General features: G+C 35.7%; 2 protein-coding genes across 5 annotated transcripts; both read right to left on the bottom strand.

The window, feature by feature from the left end:
* Positions 1-4,054: 4,054 nt before the first annotated feature.
* Positions 4,055-7,664, bottom strand: LOC133866427 (ADP-ribosylation factor 2). Of its 2 annotated transcripts, none has more exons than XM_062302953.1 (7): positions 7,507-7,664; positions 6,636-6,805; positions 6,129-6,199; positions 5,833-5,952; positions 4,780-4,898; positions 4,595-4,676; positions 4,055-4,269 (listed from the first exon to the last, which is right to left on the bottom strand). In XM_062302953.1, the coding sequence occupies exons 2-7, from the start codon at positions 6,781-6,783 to the stop codon at positions 4,264-4,266; spliced, it is 546 nt and encodes a 181-aa protein (XP_062158937.1). In that variant the 5' UTR covers positions 6,784-6,805; positions 7,507-7,664; the 3' UTR covers positions 4,055-4,263. The 2 variants fall into 2 exon arrangements, with proteins under 2 accessions (XP_062158937.1, XP_062158946.1); XM_062302962.1 differs by having other exon boundaries at positions 6,636-6,795.
* Positions 7,665-8,853: 1,189 nt separating this feature from the next.
* Positions 8,854-25,908, bottom strand: LOC133866411 (phosphatidylinositol 3-kinase, root isoform). 3 transcript variants are annotated; one of them, XR_009899876.1, is made up of 19 exons: positions 25,466-25,906; positions 24,705-24,801; positions 24,120-24,216; positions 23,512-23,670; positions 23,187-23,396; positions 22,470-22,648; positions 21,351-21,498; positions 19,456-19,551; positions 18,996-19,131; positions 18,760-18,881; positions 18,027-18,221; positions 15,817-15,987; positions 15,548-15,685; positions 11,112-11,266; positions 10,526-10,669; positions 10,228-10,375; positions 9,951-10,134; positions 9,648-9,743; positions 8,854-9,091 (listed from the first exon to the last, which is right to left on the bottom strand). XR_009899876.1 is itself a non-coding variant. In XM_062302939.1 (18 exons), exons 1-17 carry the CDS (start codon positions 25,575-25,577, stop codon positions 9,997-9,999), a joined length of 2,445 nt encoding a protein of 814 aa, XP_062158923.1. In that variant the 5' UTR covers positions 25,578-25,908; the 3' UTR covers positions 8,854-9,091; positions 9,951-9,996. The 3 variants fall into 3 exon arrangements, 2 of the variants coding, with proteins under 2 accessions (XP_062158923.1, XP_062158915.1); XM_062302939.1 differs by lacking the exon at positions 9,648-9,743 and having other exon boundaries at positions 25,466-25,908; XM_062302931.1 differs by lacking the exons at positions 8,854-9,091; positions 9,648-9,743 and having other exon boundaries at positions 9,790-10,134; positions 25,466-25,908.
* Between the last annotated feature and the right edge of the window lie 969 nt (positions 25,909-26,877).

Genomic DNA, 26,877 nt, shown 5'->3' with positions numbered 1-26,877 from the left:
TCCTAACTACAGTCCATTTGGTGACAAATGCAGGCCTTTTGTCACTTTCTGAAGCGGTATTGGCTTTCTAATCAGATATAGCTTATAAGTTCTAATTGTATAATGAAAATCTGCAATCCTACCAAAGTGGCTCTTATTATGTGTTAAACTTTTTTTCCTGCGTTTTGTGTGAGCCTACTTTTAGAAGGGCAATTTCATAGAAATTTCTTTAAACTTTATTGATTTAGAAATCTTACACTAGCAAATCTAATGAGAGATAAAGATTTGGTGAAGAAAGAAATTAATGAAAGTCTTGAAGTGATCCTAACCACTAATTCTTGTAATTGTGGGGCACTAAAAGACAAAAAATAATAAGAATAATAATAATAAAATAAAAATAAAAAAATGATTGGCAAAGAAGGATGAGAACAAATTATGGAATGTGTGTAGGAAACCCAAAAGCGAGGCTGAACCTCTCATCCCAGAGAACTGATCGCAACCTTTTTGTCGTGCAGGACATACACATATCTTGTTTATTACCCAAAAGCTAAACTAAGATTATTCTTCCCCAATTTTTTTTTTTTTTTTTTTTTTTTTTTAAGTGATTATTCTTGCCAACTTGTTTACTAAAATATACTCCTTCATCTAGAGAAAAGCCATGATATTTTGTCGGTCGTTTTCTAGGGACCAAAAATGAAAAGTAGAAAGGATAAATTATATTTTGTTCCCTCAACTAAAACTCTATTTGCACTTACATCTATAAATTATATATGAGTCAACAATTTGGCTGTTTCTTCTGAATTATCATTTTATTACGAACTTACGAGTAGCATCTTCAATCAAAATTGGATAGACTATAAACCAATCTAATAAAGTTAACATGTATTTTTAAACTCAAAATCCTGCAAAAAAAAAAAACGTACTTTTTCTTTTTTTAATTAATGTTATTAAAAATATATATGTGAAAATTACATGATATTAAAATATTTATCACATAATAAGGAAGACTTTAAACAATTTTTTAGATCAACTTTTTCACAAAAACAAACTTAACCTAAGCCCATGAAAGAGGGTGCAAGACCATATGAGGAATATTTGGATGAGCTCGTTTTGCAAAGACCATCACGGTCCAGAAACTTGAATGGCCACAATCAGATACCCCAATGCCCTCCAAAAGGGATGGGCCTTCCTCAATATCCAATTCTAGCATTTGTTAACAGTATTTGTTAACAGTAGATGTGCATTTCCCGATATTTATTTTATTTTATTTTATTTTATAAATGGTATTTTTATTATTTTGGATCTCGAAAGAGGGATATTGGCATTGCAACCTGCCAACCTCAACGATAAATGGAAGGATATTACAAAAATTAAAAAAATTGAGTAAACATTGCAAAAAGAATAATAGTTAGGAAGGATAAATATAGTTAATCTATTGTGTGGACTGTGGAGGATAAATTTTTGAGAGTGAAAATATAAACGTTAATTAGAATAAGAACGACATTTGTTATTTTCTTAATAAATAATACTATTGCAAATATCACAATCTCAGCCCTGCAACAGGTTTTGCTTTCTAAGCAGAAAGTTTGAGTGTCCACTTCGTCGATTGAACGCCCCGAGCAATGCAATGGGGATGCGACAATTTTTTTCCTGAAGAATTCGTCATCTGATTCATGCATAATATCATGGAAATTGTTGGGAATAATCCCTTCCCAATAGGGCCAGCCCGGCTCAAGCCGGGGGCTACAAGCCCACCTTAGTTACCATCCTCCAAAGGCCCTTCCGTAAGGTTTTGGGCCCCAAGGCCCGAACCAGCCCATAAAAGAACTATTGGCCACAAGCCTGGAAGCACAGAGCAGGCAGCCCATTATGGGACCGGGCGTGAATTTAATGCGCTGAAAGCGCATAGTAATCATAGTAGTTCAGAATGAGTACGGACGCCTATATGCTCCCAATAGGGGCGATGAAATATCTCCTGCGGTGCAAAAATATCTTTGGCACACCAAGGATGTCCCTGCCTATGTAAAGAAGCGACAGTGAACGGTGCAAGAATATCCCTGACACACTAGGATGTCCCTGCTAGTGCATAACAATGGACGGCGCAGGAATATTCCTATATGTGCAATAAATGCAGGCAAAGATGCATTTTTTAATGAGAAAGGAAAACCGGGAACATAAAGGTCTATAAATACAGCTCATTACAGGTATGAGACACACATGCTCTTTGAACTCCACCAAAATTATTCTCAATCTTGCTATTTGACTTAAGCATCGGAGGGAGGAACTCCGATCGACTCCAGAGTATTCTCTTAAGCTTTGCAGGTATTGCAGTGCCCATACGATGAAACCACCTACGAAGAAGAGTGAGTTGTCACAACCATATCGAAAACTGTACCAACAAAAATGAATACAAATTTTTGGCAGCCTTGCCTCCTGTCTCCCTCCAGCTTAACCAAAAGGGATTCTCATCCTTTATAGATGGGAGCAGTTGTCGATGATTGAAACTCTTCCATTTTGCGCGTATGAGTCATGACTCGTGCTTAATACCATTGGTAACATGGCACCATCCCTCCGAGTATGGGACAGCTTACTGCATATTATATTATTTCAAGGGGACAAAAAATTATTTTAAATTTCCAGATCCATTAGTGCATTATTCTCCCTTTTTCAAATCTTCATACCTCTTTGATCCCGGGTATCACTTAAAAAGAGTGGTATCCACTATCCAAGCAAATTTGGGTAAATACACACAAGAATGAACCAAAACGATAACTAAAGCAATCGGCAGCGATTTCAGCTTCCAAACAAGCCTAATTCAGGGGTAGGGAAGAGAGAAGAATTGCTTCCCAAGGTGACAAAAAGGAGGACAGGAGCATTAAGATCACTTGTAAGAATAGCTAAAGAACATTACTTATTTGCAGTTGTACCAAACTAATCCGTTGAGTATTGATCTCTGAATAAGCTATCGGTCCAAAATTACCTCAAACCATTGCGCATAGAAATTCGCATCACAACCAATTATCAATTAACACATGATATAATTGATGACTTTGAGCATTCATAGCAAACACTCTATAAGGAGTTCCGTTCCCTAAATTTAGAAAAAATCTCAAAAAAATCACAAAAACTCTCATCTCCCTCTTCCCTTCACCATTCTCACCTCCCTGCAAGGCTGCAACATTCCATCATTTGCAACCATCGAAGAAACACAAACCCATCAAAAACACTTCCAATTTCTTTTTACCAGCCAGCCATCAATCCAAAATCACCAAACAAATTTGCAACTTTCATTGCCAGCCTCAACTTTCAATCTTTGGACATTCGGTCAACTAATTTCCACAATAGCCGAATACCCATAAAATCAACCTAGTAAATCTAGAGATTACCTCATCGAAGGAGACCCAGGGCTTTGAAGTTGTTGGAGGTGGCTAAGACCCAGGGCACAAGCTCACTAAACTTTCGAGAAATGGCTTTCGGCCTAGGATCTCTATCACCAATACCCACAGCATCTGTCAACACACTGGCATCCTCTCCCTCTCTGTCGGTTCTCTGCATCTCTCTCTCTCTCTCCTGAGCTCTCTCTGTCTCAACGTCTCCCTCTCTCTCAAGCTCTCTGATCTCTCTGTCGATTGTGCCTCTATGATGTTCAAAAATTAAAAATTAAAAATAATATTTTAATGTCATAAGAAAAGATAAAAGAGAAAGCTATTCTAAAGTATATTTTAATGTTACAGTTTTACCCACAATTTTTTTTTTTTTTTTTTTATATATAAAAAATAAAGAATTGAGGGGCGGATGTCAGAGGTGACCTCCCCACATAGGCGCCACCCCTTGTCTGTCGAGGGGCAGCCTCCGCTCACCTCACCTTCTTGGCTTCTTCAAGTCCATCTCCAGAGGAGTTGCCTGGTCTTGGGCTCATAGTCCGTAGAGAGCTTGAATATTCGAAGAAAAAATATTCGGGAGTACAGAATTTGTGCATTAACACTCAATAAACAACAACGTAGGTATAAAGCCAATCAAGAACTTTGCAATCAAATTAGTTTCGATTACAGCTAGGAGAATTGAATACAACCCAGACAAAAAGCTCAAGTATATATATCCAACATACCAATTTTCTGTTACAAATTATAGCCATAAAAGTTCCTAATTAAGAGATCATTTCCCGGAGAAAAAAGGCATAGCCACAATCAAATTGTCTTCAAAAGAACGGAAAAGAAAAAAAACTAGATAATATTCACCCCTGCATCCAGAATTTCCCGTGCACAAAACGACTCCCCAGGAGCTTCATGCCTGTAATTGAAGAATACAAGATTAAAACGGAATGAAACCATCAAAGAGTGACTAACAAGATAAGTCAGTATAAAAATTTAAGACTATAATATACAGAAAAAAGAAAGAAGGGTGGGGGGTTCGACGCAAGCAATAATAAGAAGGAAAAAGAAGCATCCGTGCTCTAAAATCCAATGTAGAACATTGATCATCATCAAAAGTGCACCACCTGTCTACAATTGATTTTGTTAAATCCAACTAAATTACAGGGTGTTGCTTGCTTAGAGTGCCATATATTTTACCTACTATTTCTTGTAGAGAGGGGAAATTAGGTCTCAATATTTACCTTGTTTGCAATATTGTTAGAGAGCCAATCCAACCCCTCATAAAGCCCCTCTCCTGAAGTTGCACAGGTGCTCTGGATGTACCTGGAAAGACCAGATAACATATTAGAACCAATTAGGACAAATATGATGGAGACAAAAGATATTATTATGAATTACAGGATTGAACCATGACAAGAAAGTTTACCAGTGACGTTGGCGGAGAGAGTGGAGGCCAAGCTTATCAGTAATCTCAGCAGCATTCATTGCATTAGGAAGATCTTGTTTGTTAGCAAATACAAGCAACACTGCATCACGCAATTCGTCCTGAAAACAAATGGCATTAGACTTGAGTAGTTTGATCCATCACATACAGAAAAGTGAAGCTAAAAAAGAAAAAAAGAAAAAAAAAAGGCTTTTGAAGACTCAGATGCCGATGGCAAAGAAAACTTCATTCAAACAAGGGACAGATATCTTGGACAACAAAATTCATCCCTCTAAGAAACTTTTTCTCAGAATAGTATAAAAGTTTGGCAAAGAAACTAATCCAGAACCTGCTTTTAGAACCAATACTGCACAATAGACTCTAACCTCAATCATGTATACATCATTTGAGCATTCTAACTAACATGTTCTGGGCATACACAATTTGTGCCAACTAGAAAGGATCATTTAATGTTGCACCTGCTTTTATAGCAAATGCCACCAGATAACAAGGTTAAAAAAAAAATGCTCTCGCGATCAATTACTTTTTGGCAGAAAATCCACTATACATCAAAATCAAACTGATAAAAGCAGCAACTACTCAAAATTTCTAGAGGTTTGCAGTATTTCATTAATTTCACACGCAACTTTAATTGTACGAGAGATAATACATAAATATATATTTCCTTACCATACATCCAAAAACACCACAAGAAATTAAAGAGTTCATATCAGAAAACATTTACTCCTAATGAATGCCTACTAGAGAGTCAAAGCACAATTCTTCCAAATGAAACAAATAATTTCATAAGCATAAAAGCTTCCACAAGTTATAACTTCACAATTTAGGCTGTACAATTAATAAAAACCATGATGGATCACAAAATGGGATGGTAAAGAATGAAAAAAATCATCAAATTCTGAAGAGCTTCCATAAGTCAACAAGCTAATGATATCTTTATCATGCCATTATATTTATTATGAAAATATCCGCTCCACATTCCCTCAACTAATTAAAATCCAATTCATAATAAGATTTAACTCCTATCAAACACACCTCGTTCAGCATCCTATGCAATTCATCCCTTGCCTCAACAACTCGGTCTCTGTCATTGCTGTCCACCACAAATATAAGACCCTGGGTGTTCTGAAAGTAGTGCCTCCACAAGGGACGGATCTGTAAAAGACAAAATATTCACTGTTTATCCATTATAAGGTAACTTTATAAGGAAGAAGAAAAGGTGATTTCATCCAAAAATATCAAATTTCAGGCCTTTGAAAAAAGTGAGGAACCAGTCTAACATAATTTATAGGCAGAAAATTCAATCAATAAAAAGGATCACAGGTTCTCACCTTGTCCTGACCCCCAACATCCCAGACAGTAAAGCTGATGTTCTTATATTCCACAGTCTCCACATTGAACCCTGCAAATGAAGTATATTTGCTAAATAACAATAATTCACCATTAAAATATCAAGACAATACCATAATTGTTGTCAACTACATGGAAGCAAGAAAAGGAAAAACATGAATATATTTAAATGAGGATCACCAAATAGAATGATTGGTTTAACACATTCTCTCTTCAACCAAAGCATAAATTTAATCATCATTGAGAAAAAATCGAAGTACTCTAAAAAAATTGATTGAAGTTTGATCTTTAATACCATTTAAGCATATAGTATGGTTGTTTCCAATCTAAAGAAGAATACAAAAAAACTGATACTTCAGATATTTCAGGAAAAACCATGCATCTACACTGTATCACAACAATAATCACATGTTGATCATATGTAATTAAGTTATACAGCACATAAAACTCACAAACAATGCTGAAAGTGAATCAATTCAAGAACTTACCAATGGTAGGAATGGTTGTGACGATCTCCCCAAGCTTGAGCTTGTAGAGGATGGTAGTCTTACCAGCAGCATCAAGACCAACCATCAGAATTCGCATTTCTTTCTTGGCGAAAAGCCGGCTGAAAAGCTTCGTGAATGTCAACCCCATTACTCTTTCTGGCTGTTGATCCCTAACATTCACACGCCAATTAATAAATATTGAAACTAAAATTCATCATTAATACATATATAGTGCAACATAAAATTAGATTATTCATCACAATTCAGTTTCAAAATTTCATCAGAAACTATAATTAATACGTATTAGTTGGTAAAATTCTCCTGATGCAAATCTAAACCCATAAATCTCAAAATAAGCCTAGAAAGCTACTCGAAAGAGAATCTCGTAGCCATACATATATGGAGCATATATTCTTGACAGATCAAACAGATCCGACGGTAAAAGTAAAATCATCACCACAGCGACACAGAAATTCTATGAAATCATTTCCAGTGAATGTAAATGGACCTCAGCAAAGCACCACAAGGAAATTAAGATTCCTTTACCAAGAATTCCGAGGAAAATTATACGCTTTCATCACTAAACACAACAGATCCAAATGAATTCCGCAACAGGATCTTCAGATCAGAAGAGAAACATGACGAAACAACAAAATTCCAAACATAAGCAACAAAATGCATCACAAAACCCCATAAATTAAAGCAGAAATTCATGCGAATCCGCGGGATTCGAGTAAAACTCACAATTCTCAAATTACAGAAGAGATCATACCTAAGGCCTAAGAAATTTAGGAAAAGAAATAAATATGAATCAAGCTTCTACGATTATCAAAGAACTAAAAGCGATTAAGATTCGAGGCTTTGGATTTACCTTCAGAGAGCTTCGCAGAGGGATCTAAAAACGCGTAGGTAAAGAGAGAGAGAGGGAGTTGAAGCTTCACACCAACGCGTAATATATTATATGAGGGTGAGGATCGTCAACCAGAGGGGATATATAAATTGGAAACCACGGGCTGGCTCCAGAGTGCTTTGTGCGATACTGGATTTCTAAAATGACGAGGATGCCCTCCTTGATCGTGCGTGGAAATTACGACTGTAGGTTACGTTGTCTGTCCAATCGGTGACAGCCACGCCATTAAAGTGAATGATAAAGAAGAGGTATCAGGGCCACCGGCCCGTTGCTTGCCATTCCTAAGTGACGAGAATGCCCTTGCGTTCCATTGCAACATCAGGGAATTGAACATGAGTTGCACGACGCATTTGGTATGTAATGGCCAAGTCAATGACCGAAAGAGTCATTTGACTCCGACCGAAAATTCGAAGCCAGGCTTTGAAAAGGCAAAAATTTAAATCATAGAGAGCCAAGGTAAATCCTCTATAAATAAGCCTAAATGTGACAACGTTTATATATATATATATCAATGACTGATCCAAGAAGAATTAGACCCCATCCTGTCAATTTTATGGAATGTTTGTGTGAATATATAACACTACTTTTTAGAATAACTGTATTTAAGGCATGTTTAGTATGCAAAATAACTATTAAATTATGAAAATAAATATCTATTACTAGGAATGAAAAAAGTGAAATGAAATAATTATTCTTATTTTTTAGCGACATCACATATGTTCTTACTAGAATTAAACCAACATAAATATTTTTCAAAAAAACAAAAAAAAAAAACTAAAACTAAATGAATTATGGGAATGATTTGGGGTGGTAGACCACCTATAACAGAACCCTAAGACCCGATGTGGTACTGTCAATCAACCATTATTAAAAAAAATCAAAATTCAAAAGCTGATTGGTTGTGCTACATCAACAAAGTAGAATAAAATATATAGTATTGTCCGTAGAGTTATTAAAAGCCTGAGTACTAATTTTTAATTGCATCGTTTATTTCATCAATATAATATGTTAAGCACCCTATGGCCCGTTGTGAAGGTTTCCAATTCTATCTATTGTCAACTGTAACGATTGTGATGCACAAGGTTTGTGTGATCATTGCAAGCTAACTCAAAAGAAAAATGATAGACCTACAACTCCTTCATAACTTGTTGACAGTGTTAAATTGTTTTTTACTGGCTAGCTTTAGCTTAGCTCCAATCATGTGTTTCAGCAAGTTGTTAAAAGAGTTGTTGGTGTAACATTAATCAATTCCCAATATTGAAAGGATAGAATTTCATGTGGCAATGAGAGAGAGATAAACAAAAACTCTTTAGAATTTTGGCCAGGAAAGCTAAAATGCCATCTCGAAATCCCTGGAATCTAGATATAGCGGCAATAACCAAAAAAGGAAAGAGTCCTAATATAAAAAATTGATTCAACCAAATCTGAAAAGAAATTTACATATGACACTACGAAGTTTCTATACATTTCAATAAAGTTCTATAATTTTTTTTTTTTTTTTCCTGCTCTCGCCCTTTGGGATGACAGGTAGTTCATGGCTGCCGATCTGAAAATTGAAAGAAAGAAGTAATCTCAGAAATTCAATTTATATACCAAAAATATCAGACTCCAACACCGCCCCCCCCCCCCCCCCCCCCCCCGGCCTTTTTTTTTTCTTCCTTTTCCTCTGGCAAGATACCAGAAGACAAAAACAGGCCATTGCTTCGGTAATATTAACTTTAGAGTGAAGATAACAAAGCAAAGGTTTCTCTTGGGTCCAAACCATATAAGGCCCGTAATTATAAACTTCTGTTCATGATTCGAGTGGTAAGACAGCATAAAAATAATCAAAAGACATGGGACCAAAGACACGGTCAAGATTTGGTAAAAGAGTCACTGGGGAGAATTTGGAAAAACCTAAACATGTACACTAGTTGCGGACACAGGTCAGGAGACTATAACCATCCAAATTAGTTGGTAGTGATATAGATAGATATAATATATGGAAAAGCTTTGAGTTTGAACTTATTTCCAACCAACATGACTACTATGGTTCATCCAAAGAAAGCATCCAAGATATTGCTTCAAAATCACTAAATAGTGGAAACACAGATGCGATCTACCATAATGCTCCATAGAGTTGTTGAAGATGATTGCTGTCATATTTTCTATCCTCTATGTTTGTCTTTTCAGGATCTAAACAGAGTATCGGCTGCACCCTAAAAAAAGAATAAAAGAATAAAAAAATAAAAAGGTGACAAATGATTTGGTTATAAGTGCAACTCAGCTGAAGCTTGTGTTTTCAGCAAAATATACAAATCAACTCCAAGTCAGAAACTTTGCCAGAAAATGGGTTCAATTCCAGTTAACCTGTTTTGAAGAATATGCAAAAACTGCAAACTGAAACAGAAGATGCTAGAAATCACCTGGCTATTTACAAAGGTGTTTATGAAACAAAATTTCTCTCTGGGATCAGCGCCAGTACTGAGCCCACCTATGAATAGTCTCAACCATTTGAGGAAACAGTGCACTAACACTCTCATTGATAAGATCCTGGAAAAAATGTATTGAAGCTTCATCATCCAAGTCTAAACGGAACTTCTCCTGAAGCTGTATGGCATCAACAGAGTCCTGGTTAAAGCAAGAAACACAAACAAATACGCACCAGACTGAAAATCAGAACAAAAACATAAAGAAACTCACCTTTAGAATGCCTTTTTCAGGATCAGAAGCTATGTCAGGAATGTTGGAACCCGCCATTAGATGAAACAGATTTAAAATAAGGTTACTTGATTTACGGAGGATGTTGTATGCCTCGCAACAATAGGATTTGAACCTTGTATAATATTGACTGCAGGAGGAAAAAGTAATCAACAATTTGCTTTCTTGTATACTGATTATGCAGCACCATGCCCGTGGGCTTCTGATGTCACAAATCAAATGGAACTTCGTCCAGCAAAGATGACGTAAACAAGGGCACCAAAGAGTCAAAACTATTTACCTTTCTTGTCCACCCATAGCCACGACCATTTCTTTGCAGAGCTTCATTGGCGGTGGAAACGGCTTTGGGTCTCGACCGAGAATGAAACCAAAATCAACATGGAAAAGACGCCCATCTTCTGTGAGGAGAAGGTTGTCTAGGTGCCTATGGACCAAAGAAACTAATGTCTTAACCAAGGCACTTCAAATTGGCATATTCAAAACTGGCCCAGAAGTGGAAAAGTCGACATGCTTTCCCGGTGAACTATCCATGATAAAGCTCAGAAAAAAAAAGAAAAAAAAAGAAAAAAAAAAAACTATCCCTGACATTCCCCAGAACAGAACCAAATGTTGCAACATAAAACATGTCCAATGACCTTAAATTTTCAACAAGTAATATTAACTGCATCAGGTGTAGCAATAGAACTAGAGAACTTGAAATGGAAAAATAGTTTTATGTTTCTAATGGACGAAGCATTTTTCACTACGTATATCCTTTTTCCTTTTTAAAGGAATAGGAAGAGAAGGTGGGAGGTATATAGGGAAAAAATAAAAATATGTAAATTTATAGCTAATTCAAGTACCAAGATGCATATCTAGATAGTCACCTGTCTCCAATACCCAGTATATAAGTGATAACAGAGTAGCCAGCACAGCTTTTTATAAATGTTTCAAGGCAGGTGGCTGTAATGCCAAATGGACCATGCTCATCCGGATGAAACTTCTGGAGATAGCTAATAATGCTACGCTGCTCTAAGATAATCTGGATACAGAAGGAACGCATATGACTAACCCATTGCAAAAAAATTGCATTATACATAGAGGATAACATAGGACCAAATAAAACAAATCTTAAAGATAAAAAAATAAGATATGCATTTAGGTTATCTATAAACTCCGATACCAATTGCAGAAAATTTGACACCAGTACAACTAAAAAGAACCTGTGCAAATGTAACTGCTAATCAACTAAAGGTAATGTTTGCAATTGAATTTCTAATGTCACAACACATTTACTTTATGCAGTCTTCAGAATCCACTTACTTTCCTCTGAGCTTTCCAAAAATACCCATCAGAAAGTACATAGAAAGTAATGATATCACGTAAAATGAATGACAATTAGTAAAACATATGCATGTGCTTGGATCACAACCAAGCCAAAAAATCAATGGCCTAGCCCACTAAAAGCACTTGCTTAATCTTTAACCAAGTAGTAGGACCATTATCTTCATGACCATATAGGCACCAAAACTTCCGCTCATAACAAAGTTCAAATATTTTACGTCAAAATCATCCAAATGACACTCAGCACTAATAACTTAAAATCCCATTTGGGGTTGCATTCAAGATTACTCCATAAAAATAGATATCCTGACACATTTGTCTGTGGTGGCAGCTAGTGTCTGTTTGTTAGACAAAGACATATATCGAGATTTTTACTTTGATATAATTTGATTTCGATGTAAATGCAACTTTCTTGCAATCTTTGTGGTGCAAGAGAAAATCAGACAAAAGATTTAAATATTATTTTTCGAATAAGATTAGCCCAATAATGAAAAGAATCATACAAAATATTTGAAGATTATTTTTAAAATAATATTTTACTTTCTATACAAGAATTTTACTATGTTTCCAAGTTTACGGTTATTTTTTGTATTTTTATTTTTTTTCTTTTTCTCCAAGTATTCTGCTTGGAAAATACTCAAACTTTGCCTATATAAAGGCAAGTCTGTATTATTTTGGAATCAAGTTTTGAAGTATCAATTAAATTTAAGTCTTTCAGAATTATTTCTCTGTTTATTTATTTGAGACAATTAGGGTCTTTCTCTTCCCTATTTGTTATTCTCTCATCCTAAATTCATTTTTCAATCTTTAATTCTTAGTTTCTGCTACTATCATACGTTGTCAGAACAATCTTAGTTCTGCCCCGCGTTAGTTGGTATCAAAGCTTAGCGTCTTCTTAGAGTGAATTTTCATCAGTTTTCATGACTGGTGGTCATGGTTGGCGTGGGCAGGTTCCGAATGAAGAAGTCTCCTACCATGAACGTACTATACAAAACATGATGATTGAAGACTTGCAGAGGTAGGTTGCGGAGTTAACCCAACATCTAGAGGCGCAAAACATGGAGATGTATCGCAATATGGACGGTCGCAATTCAGAATCCAATTTCGAGAACCCGAGTCACAATTCTGTTCTGGTTCGGGAACAGCATGGTCGGGATGAAGAGTTGTTGATGAAGAGTTTCAACATGAAGAAAACGTTGAAGATCCTTCTCAATGTTTTGTAGATTGGAATTCTCCACCAACTTATGATACAGATGTCAATGATGAAGGTCTTATAGAGGTAAGTTTTTTGTCATATGGTCAAGAGGTTGAACAAAAAGTGGATAATCATGTGTTTAATGAAAGTCCAAAGAGAAATATCTCAATGGGGATTTAAGAAAATTAATAATGTTGATTTTCTTGGGATTGAAATTTTTTTGTCAAATTTTCCTAAACAAAATCTTGACGTTGGTTTTGGCATGTTGGAAGAAAATTTGATTTTTCGTGGTCAATAAAGAATTGAAAATTTTTAGAAAATTTTTACGGAGAGTGAATTTATGACAATCAATCAAGAGCTTGAAAAGATTATTTCATCTCAAGTTGGTACAAGTAACTTTAGATATAATATTTAGAGTCATGTTGTGATGGGTTGCAAGTTGTTTTTCTTCTGGTATCAAGTTACTTTGGTTTTGAGAAGTATAGAATGGAATAAATTGATTGGACATCCAAAAGATCGAGGCAAAGATGATTCGAATTCGAGGACAAATTCTTTCCTACCCTATGAGACTAATGTAGGAGAAAATAGGTATAAGATTTGAAGATTATTTTTTGAAAAAGATCAGACAAAGAATGGAAAGAATCATACAAAACTTTTGAAGAGTATTTTTAGAATAATATATTTTACTTTATGTACGAGAATTTTACTATGTCTCCAAGTTTACGGTTATTTGGTGTTTTTATTTCTTTCTTTTTCTCCAAGTATTCTGCTTAGAAAATACTCAAACTTTGCTTATATGAAGTTTTGAAGTATCAATTTAATTTAAGTCTTTCAGAGTTATTTCTTTGTTTGCTTATTTGGGGTAATTAGGGTCTTTTTCTTCCCTATTTGTTATTTTCTCTCTTCCTGAATTCTCTTTTCAATCTTCAATTCTTAGTTTCTGCTACTATCATATGTTGTCAAAACAATCATAGTTCTGCCTCGTGTCACTTTGTCTCATCTTTATAAGGATTGTTGGATCAATCATAAATTGCTTTATATATGTAAGTATGTATGTAATTATGTAATCTAGTAGACAGGTGATTGAATCGAAGTATAGGCTCAAGAGAGGAGGTTGGCTCAGAGGAAGCTCGAGGTCCTTATGGGGTGAGCCTTTGGAGGAATGTTAGACATGGTTGGGGTTCTTTTTCCAATTTCCTATCCTACAAGGTTGGTGATGGTTCTCATATTAGTTTCTGGCATGACATATGGTGTGGAATAGAGCCACTTAAGCATTCTTTTTCCGATCTCTATTCCATTGCTCGAAACAAGGAGGCCTCTGTGGCTAATTATTTAGACCTATCCAATTCCTTTATCCATTGGAATCCTAGTTTTATAAGGGCTGCACATGATTGGGAACTGGAATCTTTTGACTTGTTCTTTAGACTCTTATATTCCTCAAAGACGCATCCAGGGGAAGTTGACAACTTGTTGTGGACTCCCTCTGGCAGCCAAAAATTTACAGTGAGGAGTTATTATACTCTGTACAGTCAGGTGAGCACAGTTCTTTCCCTTGGAGAAGTGTTTGGAAGGTCAAGGCGCCTCCTCACGTTGCTTTCTTCTTGTGGGCAACAACACTTGATAGAATTCTCACGGTAGATACTCTTAGAAAGAGGGGCTTTTCTTTAGCTAATTAGTGTTGTCTGTGTAAAAAGAACGAGGAAAGGACTAATCACCTTCTCATCCACTGCGAGTATACTTTGGCTCTCTAACAATTGATCCTTAATCTTTTTGGAGTCTCGTGGGTTATGCCTAACAACACCCAAGAACTTCTTCATTGCTAGAAAGTACGGGGAGGAGACATCCCAAAGGAGGAGATATCCTTTTTTTGATAAGTAAAAGTTATGGACAGTTCCCAAAGGAGGAGATATCCCAAAGAGAATATCTGGAAAGTTATTCCTACCCTCTTAATGTGGAGCATTTGGAGAGAAATGAATCATTGTATTTTCGAGGATAGTGAGACAAACGTGTTCTTTCTAAAATCTTCCTTTTCGAGATCTCTCTTGGGTTGGGTTCTTGTTAATGTCCCTAACTTTGTCTCTACAAATTTAGTTGATTTGATTAGCTTTTTACATTGTAGCAGCTTATAGGGTTGAGTCCATCTTGTATACTTTTCGCGTACGTGGGTTTAACCCTTTTTTTCTCAATAAGATCTGAATTATTCATCAAAAAAAAAGTAATATAGTAGTCTTTTATTCAAGAGGCGAAGGATATTGGGGTTGGTCATCATGCTTCAGACCTTAAGCATTTAAATCCAGTGGTCCAAATGCCATGGATCTTTCCTCTGTTAAATGACATGGTTACAAAATACGCATAGGTTTGCAAGACTAGCAGGTATAGTAGAGACTACTGAATCAAGAATGGCATCAATTTTCTGTTGATGTCAGCAAATTTTGTAAGAAATCGCATCACTTTCCCAAATAAAAGTAACAGCAAACAATTAGAAAGAACCACAACTATATAGCTAAAAAACTCATTTCTCTCTTGAAAATGTTTTGCCTCCAAACCACAGATATTTAGCAGCAATATTTGTGAAACTCAACATTTCTAAGAGATCAAAAAAGGAAAATGAGCATTAATAGAATTTACCACACAACATACCTAACATGTAGTATTTAATGATCATCAAAATACAAAGATAAGACGACGCTTTGAAAGTCAGATTTCTAGATATACAAAGTAAATGGTAATTGTACAGTGTCTGCCCTTCTTGGAAAACTAAAGCATCCCCAAAGGATATAATACCTGTGCTAAAGAACGGGATGGTATGAATTCCAACATGCCTTCATCTTGCCCAGTTGCTAGAACCTTATATGGAGTAAGGTGCAGATCAAGATTTTCCAATTTAAGCAATCGATCCATGAGTGATACCATTTGAACAACCTACAGGAACCAGATATCCATATAGCCTAAGTCAGCTTGTCTCTGTGTGTGTGTGTGTGTGTGTGAGTGAGTGAGAGAGAGAGAGAGAGAGAGAGAGAGAGAGAGAGAGAGAGAGAATATTTAATAGCTACCAATTGGTCTTGCCGAATATCATCTCCCTTTTTAAATATGATTTTGGAACTTCCGCCATTTGCTGTTCGGAAAGTTAAGCGCAAGGGATGCAATGCACTTCTAAATATTGATGACTCAGATGGCACGAGCCCAGTGATGAGGACATTTGGAGCCAGTGGTGATCGTATTGGCTGCAAAAGCGACAGACCATAAACTATAACAGCCTATCAAAGTTGAGCAGCTGTCAAGAATTGACAGGATACAATAGAAAGATGTTGATTAAGACCAATGTTGTCAAAGGTAAAAGGCAACCTCAAGGTGCCAAGGCCTTCTATGGCCCAAAGCGTGAGGTGCGAAAAAAGACACTTACCTAGGTGAAAGTAAGGCACCAAGTTCTAAACATAATTAGTATACATATTATGAACTGCAAAAAGTTTTGAGGACCGCGAGAGGACTTTAGAGAATATTGGGTCTTTATTTTTCAACACATTATATCTTTGGACAACTGCTTTTGTTTCTCATTTGGTGATTAGTTATCATTATTTTTTTGTTCTTTTTGCCCCTTCTAGCTAAGTAGCTTCTCTTGTATATTTTCTGTGTACCTGAGAGCGCCTTACTTTTTTAATAATATCTTGATTACTTATAAAACATAAGCATATTGTGAACTAAAATTATATGTATTTACTGCATTGAAATATTATAATCAAGTGAATTTGTTCCTAAGGGATAGAAGCTGGTCTATCAAGTGATTTGCTTTCTTTTTCTTTTCTTTTTATCTTTTTTCTCAATTATACCTTTCACCTACCCAGGGTTTATTTGGCAGTGGAGGTTTGTAGGGTTTTGGGATAGCTAGGGCTACGATTTTGATGGGAAAAGGTAAAAAATATTTGGGAATATAAAGGTTTCTACTAGTGTAAGAGAATAGTACGATTCATATCGGAAACAAAGTGAAAAACTTATGGTTTGAGTGGTTCCTGGGCTGTGAACAGTAAACCCGGGAATAGTGATCTTTTGTCATCATTTGTGAGCTTTTAAGGGATGGGTGGTTTAAGGTTTTAAAGGTTAGAATTGTTGGGAAAGACAGGGTCTAAATTCAGATCTAGTTTTTTGAATGGAATTTGATGGAAAATTTCTAAAAAATTCAAAAGAAAATAGAAAGGAGAAAAGATAGATAAACTTGAGCAACGCACCTAGGGTTCCCCAGCATCACGCCTTAGATAGTGTTGCCATACACAATCCTCATGACTATTCTTTACTGAAAATTCTCAAAGACTTGTTCTCCCCCAAATCGAAAATGTTACATCCATGTTTATAGAAAACTAAAGCTAATCCTAACCAGATTTGAAAATAAATAAGACCCACCGATAAAACCTAATAGTGTATATAACTCAAAACAAGAACCACAGTCCATCAATTCAGGCCATACTTAAAAATTCTAAAAATTACAGAAGTACCACTAACTCCTAAAATTAAATAAAAATAACTTCAATACAACCATTTCCTTACTGCCTGCATCATCTAAAAAATTGGAACTTTTTTTTTTTTTTTTTATAAGTAAAAATTCAATAAAAAGCACAAAGAGGGTGCAATCCTAGTACACAGGAAGTATACAAAAAGTGCCCATAGTCAAAGGAAATAAATGAACAATAAAGTAAAAAATCAGCAAACGACATACTACCCGGGCTATGCGCCGACACCCACAAATATAACATATTAAGCATATTTCTACAAAGAACCCCAACCGGTACCTCCACATCCTCAAAAAGCTTAGAATTTTTCTCACGCCACAAGCCCCACAAAACACGCAAAGAAACCTGCTTCCAAACACGGTTAACAGGACCACAACCCAGCAAAGTGCCCCACCCACTCAATAAATCCAAAACACTACGAGGCATAACCCACTCCATCCCGAACAAGCTATAAAAAGAACTCCAAACAATCCGAGCCACGTCACAATGAAGAAGAAGGTGATCAACGGATTCCCCATACTTCTTGCACATAACACACCAAATTGGAACTTTTAAAGAAGTGTTAGCCTCAAGCGCCTAGAACTTTATGCAAGGTGCTTGCCTAAGCGCTAAAGGCAAGTGCCTCACTAAAGGTCCCTTGCCTCAAGGCTTCAGAGGCACCTGGCTTGCCTCGCTCACCTTTGACAACACTAGCTAAGCCCTCAATAGTTTAAGAGATGAGTTAGAACAACATGCAAAGGATCTTAAAATCAAAGAAATACCTCTTCAAAATAGGTAAGTTCACTAAGAAGACCAGAAAGCAGCTGTCTAAGCTTTTCAATCTTCTTCTGAGTATTACCACGTACATTTTTTACATCTCTCATAATTGAACACAATTGGGCAGTTAATTCTGTTTGACGCACCAAACTTTGCCACAATTTAAATCCATCTTCATCTCCACTTACACCTCCTGCCAACTGTTAAAAAGTGGATGTAATTATATGACTGCAAACGTAAGTACTCAATTAAACAATTTCAACACCACGAAGACATTCATTTCATACCATCAAGCTTAATCTAACGGAAAAATATTAAGATAATACCATTGTCATAGCTCAGATACATTTAACAGAGAATAATGTTCAATGTTACAACAATCATATATGACAATGAACACTCTCATTAAATGAATATCTTCAACTTCTATCCTTTTATATTCCTATATGCTAGAAGAAGCAGATGTAGTTAAAGGAAGATATTTCATGTTTTAAATATTATAACTTGTTAAGTTCTGAATGCATAAAGAAAGATTTAAAAGCAGTTTGTCATCTAGCCACATATACAGATATAAAAACATACCTTGAAAACAAAAATAATAACCGATATGATATTTTTTTTTTTTTGATAAGTAAACCAATGATCCAAGCTAGCTAAGGGACAATAATAACTGATATGATATTTATCCTGATCAAAATAGACATTACACTAAGGTAATGAAAGTTTATGATCTCAAACCTTCATCATATTCTCTTCCAGAATCTCGTAGGTACAATAGAAACGTTTGGCGTACGCTGGATCATAAAGTTCAACAGCAACATACCAGCGAAGAAAGCTAGCGAACTCAATATTGCGCAACGCTGTCAAAGTTCATGGGGACTCTCAGATGCCACCAACAACTTAACTGCTATATGTAGCACTTGAACATGTATTCACACACACACAAAATATACATTTACAATCACAGTACATACCACGTTGCACAAGGAAATGAGAAAGGCGAGATTTATCAGAGCGCTCAAACCGAAGAGCCTGAACCAGTTGAAGTAAATAACACAGGAGCTCTTCATCATCAGCTCTTTCAAGAACACTAACAGCATATGCACGCACCTGTGAAGAGAGATTACAATTAGGGATTATTTTTAAAAATTAAAATGAGTTAAATATTACCTACAAATGTCAATCATGGAATATTACATCTAATTCTTCTTTTCTTAAAAGGTAAGATTTCTATGAGACCATTGGGGAAATGGGTGAAGATGTAACATCAATCAAAACTAACCCCTTTAAAATATCAGTGGAAGTGGCCAAATGAAATTACTAACATGTATGTGCATTTAGCCATTGACACGCACACACACAGAGATGTATGATTTCTTTGAGAGACACTGAGAAAATTATTAAACAAAGGCCTTATCTTTCATAGCCACCTACCTCTTCACTTTCAAAAACAGGAGACAGAAGCTCCAGCGCATCGCAGACATCAATCATTTCCCACTTACCCATTAACTCTAATGCCTGTTTTGCTTCCTGCAGATACATCAGCATTAGAATCTTTTAAAATATATCAAAATCTTTTAGTACTTCGTACTTATTTTTAGTTTAATTTTGATATGCTTAGCTGCTATTTTCCACAGCTTGTACTCTGTTCTGTTTAGTTAGAACAAAATTGGATCATCTGGGAAAAAAAATCATCCTCCTTGCTCCTTTAAGATAAAATGTAGCATGAACTAGGGAGAGAACAAGCCAACTTATAAGGTAATAAATAGCATACCACAACGGAAATCTAGTCTGGTACATAATTTATACTAAAATTAGTAAACTAGATATATATAAAATCTACGCATAAATTATTCTATTATTCGAAAAACAGTTAGATGGCTGATATTTCAATGCAAAAGACAATCCACATAATAAATGAAAAATAACAGCAACACATGTAGACAACATCAAAAGTTCAGTAACTAAGACATGGAATTATATCCTATCTTTACTAGGCATATACAGGCAATAGGTAGGGGGAGATTCCCCCCACTGTAGCCTTCTGACCAAAGAAAAAAGCAAATGAAAGAAACAACATAACCATAACTGAAACAACTGGAAGACATGAAAACACAGTAAGACAAAAGGTTAACCCCACTCCGGAGGACTCCATAATGAGCACTGACAAACTCTAAGCCTAGCATACCATGTTCCAAGTTCCATTTTGTGTCCATAGCACAAAACCCATGCAATCCCCAAGGTAATGCCTTTAAAAACTGGGCACCTTGCTTATAAAAAAAAATGGGGGACACCTGTGAATCAAGGGCATGTAGGAGCATAAGCTATAGCGCAAACTCCTTGCATCAATTGCACATAGGCAGTGAAAGTCTAAAATCCACATGAAAACTAAGGTGAGATAATTTTTTTTTTGATAAGTAAACAAATAAAGTGAGATAAAGATAATAAAAGAACAATGTTTTTCTTCATGAAACAAGTCAGAATGAGTCCCTGCTAGGGTGGTTCAACTTTCTTGTACTACATTGGTTTTTTAACTAATGGAATAAAGTCAATCATAGGAAATTCATCTGATAATGAGTATTTCCATCTTTGTTTAACTTAAGGATTATGCAGTCGCATTCAGAAGTTTATGTGTTTAGATATTTGAGAGTAGAATGGACATAATTCCTGCTTATGAGGTCTTTTAGTCTTTAGTTTTCCCATCTTCTCCCAAAGAACAAAGTACGCTTATGGCTTCTAAACCAGAAGGGTTTCACACAACGACGTAGCTAAAAGCTCTAAGATATTCCAACTCTCTTGCCCGAGGGATAGGCTATCATCAATCCTATTTACTTTAGCAGTTCGTCTTTCCTGGTAAAGGTTTGCGGGTGCATGGTGATCTCAAGAGATGGTGATGATAATGACAATGGTTTCAAATTATCGCAACTTCAAAAACACTGCATTTGGGATTTTTCTTTCTACTCGTAACTTCTTTTTTGATAAGTTTTGCCATAAAATTATGTTTCTAAAACTTGGATGTAACTAAAAGGTCTAACGAGTGTTAACAAGCAGGTATCACATTCAAAACAAAGATCTATGGCTTCCAATGCACCACCCTCACCATTCAGCTCCCCCAATCCCTACCTTTTACTCCTCCTGAGTAGGGGGGAAAGGCTGAAATATTCACAAGTGTGAATAATAAAATATAGGATAAACATGAGGAAAAGATGGAACAGAAAAAGGGAAAATAATAAGTAAAAGAAAGGTGTGATGCTCCAGTAATATGGTTCAAAAGCGGATGCTTAGGAGGAAGAAGAAGAAGACTGAATAGAAGAGAAAAGAGGGCATACCTGAACATCACTCCATTCAACACATCGGAGAAACTTTGTGAGAGCCCTTTTCTCAGCCATCAATGAGAAACGGAATTTCCATAGTAGTTGCCTCTCATCTCCACTCAAAGTCCTTGTCGGTGGGTATTTTAATATTCTTTGTATTGACCTTCAACAAAAGGAGTATGCAAAATGAATTAACTCCAACCTCTTTAGACCCAATAAACAACAAAATGATATAGCAAAATGAACTAACCCCAAGCTCAATAGCCCAAATTATGTTATTAGGAGGGAAAAAAAATCTAAATATAGCTCCAGCAAGATACAACAAGATCATTCAGATTTCACCAAATATAATGTGCTTTAAAAACAAAACTCCAGCGAAATCCAAAATCATTAACTTTGCAGAAACATTCATTCACATAGCATGTGGCTTTTTTAAATCCATGTATTGCATTTTAAATGTATATCTTTTTTCCTTTTTAATTCAAGGGCTCATGTAAAAGTACCTTTTACTTTTTGCAATTAAGTATACCTTTACAAAAACACTTAATGCATTCCAAGCAGGCATGACTCTTGGTTGCTTTCACTTGGAGAGGTATTTGTTCAGGAGTATATTATGCCAAATATTAATCTAAAGTCAGAACCAGGCCAGACAATTTGGAGCTCTAAGGACCAATTGCCGACTCTGAACCAGAATTTCAAACAAGAATAATCGGTCCAGACCTTTTTTCAATATTAAAAATGTCAAGCGCATCACAAATGGAAAACCTGGACATAGCTTACCAATTTGCTCAAAATAGGGAATTATTCAGAATGTGCTTTTTAAAAATAATAATAATAATAATAATAAATAAATAAAATTAAAAAAAAAAAAAAATTGGAGAACATTTTGAGGCTTAAGGGGACTAGAGCCCCCCCAAGCCTCTTAGTAGTTCCGCCCCTACTTCAAAGCTTCTAGATTCAATGACAATAAAATATATTAATATTGCAGCAGCCAAACTGTGTTCCATCATGATGTGAGTGAGACAATCGACATGGAGGATATTGACAAAAGGAAAAAAAAAAAAATACGAATAAATTTCAGATTAATCCAGGAACGGATTTAACTGAATCTTGATGTAAGAATTTCGAGCTTACTTTCTCTCATTAGAGCTTGGTTTAAGATCCCTGTCAATAATACCACGGGTTAAACTCCTTGCAAGCTTTAATTGCTTGTGCTCAGAGGGATTTATCTTTCCAACTTCTGGGTCCCAGACGGTAACAAATTCATTTGTTGAAGTTATAGGAGACGGTAATAAGAAGTTTGATCCTGATTCCTACATTTCCAACAAAAAAAATAAAAATTACTCCTAACCAAAAATAAAATCCAAATGAAAGTTGCTATCTTGTATAAATTTTGGCTCAATATAAGAAAAAGTCACTCCCCTCCAAAATCTAAAATAAATCCAATAAGCGTTATTTCAACAAGGTACCACAAGTAAAAAATAAGTATTCATTTCAAGATATGATAACATTCAAGATCGAGTTCACAAGTGCCCAAATGTTTATAGTGCCTACTTAGGTAATTGACAAAGACCCTCTCAAACTTGTTTGCTTTAGAAGCATCATCTCTTCAATTGCCATAGATGATTGCCTAATGCTAATACAATTATTTAAAAGATGAAGAAAAGAAAAGAAAAAGTAAAATAAAACCAACTCAGGGTGATCCTATCAGAAAAACATAGAACTACCCGATACATGTAAAAATATAAAATATACAAAAACTACAAAGATATTCAAAGCATATTTACCATGTCAAAACTAATTCAACATATGAGATACTAAATAAATTTATAAACTGCAGACTGGCACTACCTGGAAAACAACTTGATGTTCAAAGCTACAGAAATCAACAACCACATACAGATGAGAACTTCCATTTTTAGAGCTTTCACGTTCCTTAATTCTGTCCATAGCTTTAAATGTGAGGCGGTCCAGCCAATCGACACGTTGAATCTGTCCCCTCTCATACTTGTTCACAAGCTTTTCCAAGCGCTCCAACTCCCCACGCTCATGCTGCGGCACCTATAGGAGGATAAACCAAAGTATAGAGAAAAGGATCTAACCATTTAATAAAACTACCAAGGCAAAGAGCTTGAAAGATCATATATTTTAATTGCTAATAAACTGAGAGGAAAACCTTTCCAGGAGTAGTCGTAGGAAATGACCCATCTGCTTCTTTTCCTGGCCAAAGCCTAAGCTTTTGCTTCCCTGTTTTGAGTTGCTTTTTGCCATTAAAGAGAAGAATTGTTGCTCCACCAATCAATCCCTCGTCTTTCCCACATGAAACATCCCAAACCTATATTTGTTTCCAGTAAGATTGAGGATAAAAGCTCAGTCTCAATGAACTCAATAGAAAAATTAAGACAATTATTCATATGAAAAAACACAATAACCCAGATATATAACTGCCTACGCTATTACGGAAATGTAGAACAACAATAGTCCAAGCACTGAGTAGAACCACAGAAGATAGAGGACAAAAAAATAACAGCCATATATCAACAAAAAATATCAACTTTTAACACCAATAAAAGACATTTCTCCGCCCTAGTAATTGCTAAACAATGGAACAAAATGTTCCAGGTAAAGGCTGAACCCAACAACTATATTGAACAATGTCTGGGCCCGAATTCTTTAGGATGGCCAAATGAGACTGAAAGGAGCATGTTGATAGGCAAGTTCCTGGACTTCATACAAAGACGGCTTGGAAGCACCAATTACATAAGCAGATGATTTCCCACTTACCGTCAAAGCAAGTTGTGAGTGAACAGTTAAGTCTCGATATTTAGTACTCAATGTTATGAGTTCATTCCAACAATATGGTGGTCCGGTAGATTCCAACCTGGCACAAAAAATAAAATTCACCTGATATCAGAGAGCAATAGCAATAATATAAAAAAGCCACAATAAAAATCAATCAATAGAAGACAGCAATAGCATGATTCAAATGTGAAAAGAAAAAAAGCAAAGAATTATCAAAATACAATAAATCCTTCAAGAAAAAAGTTTTTAAGCCTTGTGAGATCTTGCATCCTGCCTATTTCAAACTGCCTAAAATAATATAGGAAATCAGAAGAAACAAAATCAACAGTCCAGTAAACTGAAAATCTGAAACACAGACAATGCAGCGAAAGTCACTTTAACGGACGAAAGAAGAAGAAAGAAGAAAGTTAATTTAAAACATTTGACATGGGCAATCATGTGCGTGTTTGTGTGCATGCCTGTGTGTGTCTGTTGTCCACATCTGGCTCGCTGATTCAGATCATAAAACAAAATTGAAAACCTCTTTATTCCTGAAAATAGAGCACATAAAAAGAATTTAAGTAGGACCTTGTTCTCGTGGGAAGGCCAAATGGAGTGCCATCGATGTACAATGCACACTCAACATATAGCTCTGCTTTTCTCTCCTCTGTTGTGGAATCGATTTCTGCAGTAGAATTTAATAGGACGCAGTTTAACTTAAAGGTTTAATGACAATAAAAAAGTTACTGCATTGCTCACGTATCACTGATTTATAGCATTTTCCAAAGATTATCTCGTAAAACACAGATGATAAGCAGTCAGTATCCCTTAAATCGGGGAAAAAATTAGAACAATTCTATTGACAACTCAAATGAAAAGCTAAAAGTAACATTGCCAAAAAGTTGCACAGAAATTGTAAAGCGATATCAATGAATACAGAGTATAACATAAGGCTTATTGAATTTGCCACGTATCCCAATTAGAGATTCTCATTCCATAAACTTCCTGAATAAATTTTTTGGCCTACCCAGTTTTCCATTTCTTCCTTCCAGCATTTCCATCGGGCTTACCAGACTTGCACAACTTTAAGTTCAAATACAGCACATATAAAACAAAATTTAATTAATTGGAAGCGCATAATTCAAAGGACATAGAAGATTAACATCTCAATTACCCCAATCGTTGTTTTAGACAATCCTACGCACTGAATATTCAAACATAAAAACCAGGGAAAAAAAAAAAAAAAAAAGCGCGAAGGACAGCAGTACACAATCCTGGAAGCTTTAATGAATTTTCTGGGCAACCAAATGGAAAGTTAGAGGTGGAGTTATAGAAGAAGAAGAAGTTACCTGAATTGGGGGACTTGTTAGGTGGCAAATTGCCCTCCAACCTCTCGATGCGAAAGGTCACTGGGAGATTGATGTCGCAGGACAAGAAGAATCTGAACTCGTTCCCGCTCATATTTTCCAATTCTTATTCTTATGATAGCGTTCAGAGGCCGTGAATTCTGAAACTCATAATTAGGGTTTGAGTGGAACTCTGTATCGAAGAACTGTAGTCCTTCCTATAATCAAATTCCGAACGTAATTGGGTGCCGAGTTTGATCTAAATTCCAAACGACACGCAATCGCACATTCCTGTTGCGTCAAATTCAAATTTTAGTCGAAGAAACAGTTGATTACAGAGATTTGGAATTATGTTATATTTCTCGTGAGAATTAGACGACAATTGGTCAAGCGAGCCGATTCGTTTTATCCTTCGCCTAATTGTCGCCTCAACATCATAACATCGCCTCTACAAAGTTTTTGGAGAAATCCACTTCTTTTTTCAAGCTTTTGAGGCAACATTTTTCTTGTCTAAAAACTAGACTAAAACTTGTGAATTTGGATCCTCTCCGTTTCAAATGGGTGTCCAAACTTGCTAGGTGCATATGAATTGGTTTATATATATATATATATATATAAAATTAGCTTTGCCTAGTTATCAAATAGCCACTTCATTGTCTTCAAGGGTAATTCAATCGGTTAGGGACCACGTTTTATAAAGCGGAGGTCACTAGTTTGAATTTCTCCATTCTTCTTTTTGTGTGGACGTGTCAAAAAATTAAAAAAAAAAAAAATAGCCACTTTATTTTGTAAAAATATCACAAATAATATTTTTAGACATTTTATAAATGCAAACCAAACGAGTGCTTAGTACTTTTTATCTGATAACTTAACGTGCTGCATCAAGTTTTCTCATAATCCGATAGGTGTCTCACAAGCCCACGTTAACATTATTTTATTAAAAAAAATATAAAAAAAATAATAATAAAAAATAATTAAGTTATTAAAAAAAAAATGATGGTGGAAAAATTCACTTGCCACCCGCCGTTGGATGTGGGAGAGATTCCCGGTCAGTGGGTAGCGGGCTGGATCCAACCCCGCAACCCACTTGCGACATGTGGGTTGTGGGGAATCCCACCGCTTGTGTTGGGGGGGGGGGGGGCCGTGTAGTATGGATCTCCCCCAAATTTTATTTACTTCGCATTGCACTAGATTTTAGCCCTTTGCAAGCTCATGTCTAACTTTTTGCTACTACTGCGCAGGATTATTATCTTCTTCATTAACAGAAAAAATATCTTGAACAAAAAAAGAATGTCGTTTTTTTTTTTTTTTTTTTTCAAACTAGAGCTTCCGCCTTGAGTTCGACTGTTTGAGGTGAAAGTTAGAATATGAGAATTTTTCTCGTATTAGCTTTAATTTGTTTTTTTTATTAAACT

Source organism: Alnus glutinosa, chromosome 1, assembly GCF_958979055.1.
Source record: "Alnus glutinosa chromosome 1, dhAlnGlut1.1, whole genome shotgun sequence".
Lineage (NCBI taxonomy): Eukaryota > Viridiplantae > Streptophyta > Magnoliopsida > Fagales > Betulaceae > Alnus > Alnus glutinosa.
The sequence above is the reverse complement of the archived record's forward strand: the minus strand, read 5'-3'. Positions and strand labels throughout refer to the sequence as shown.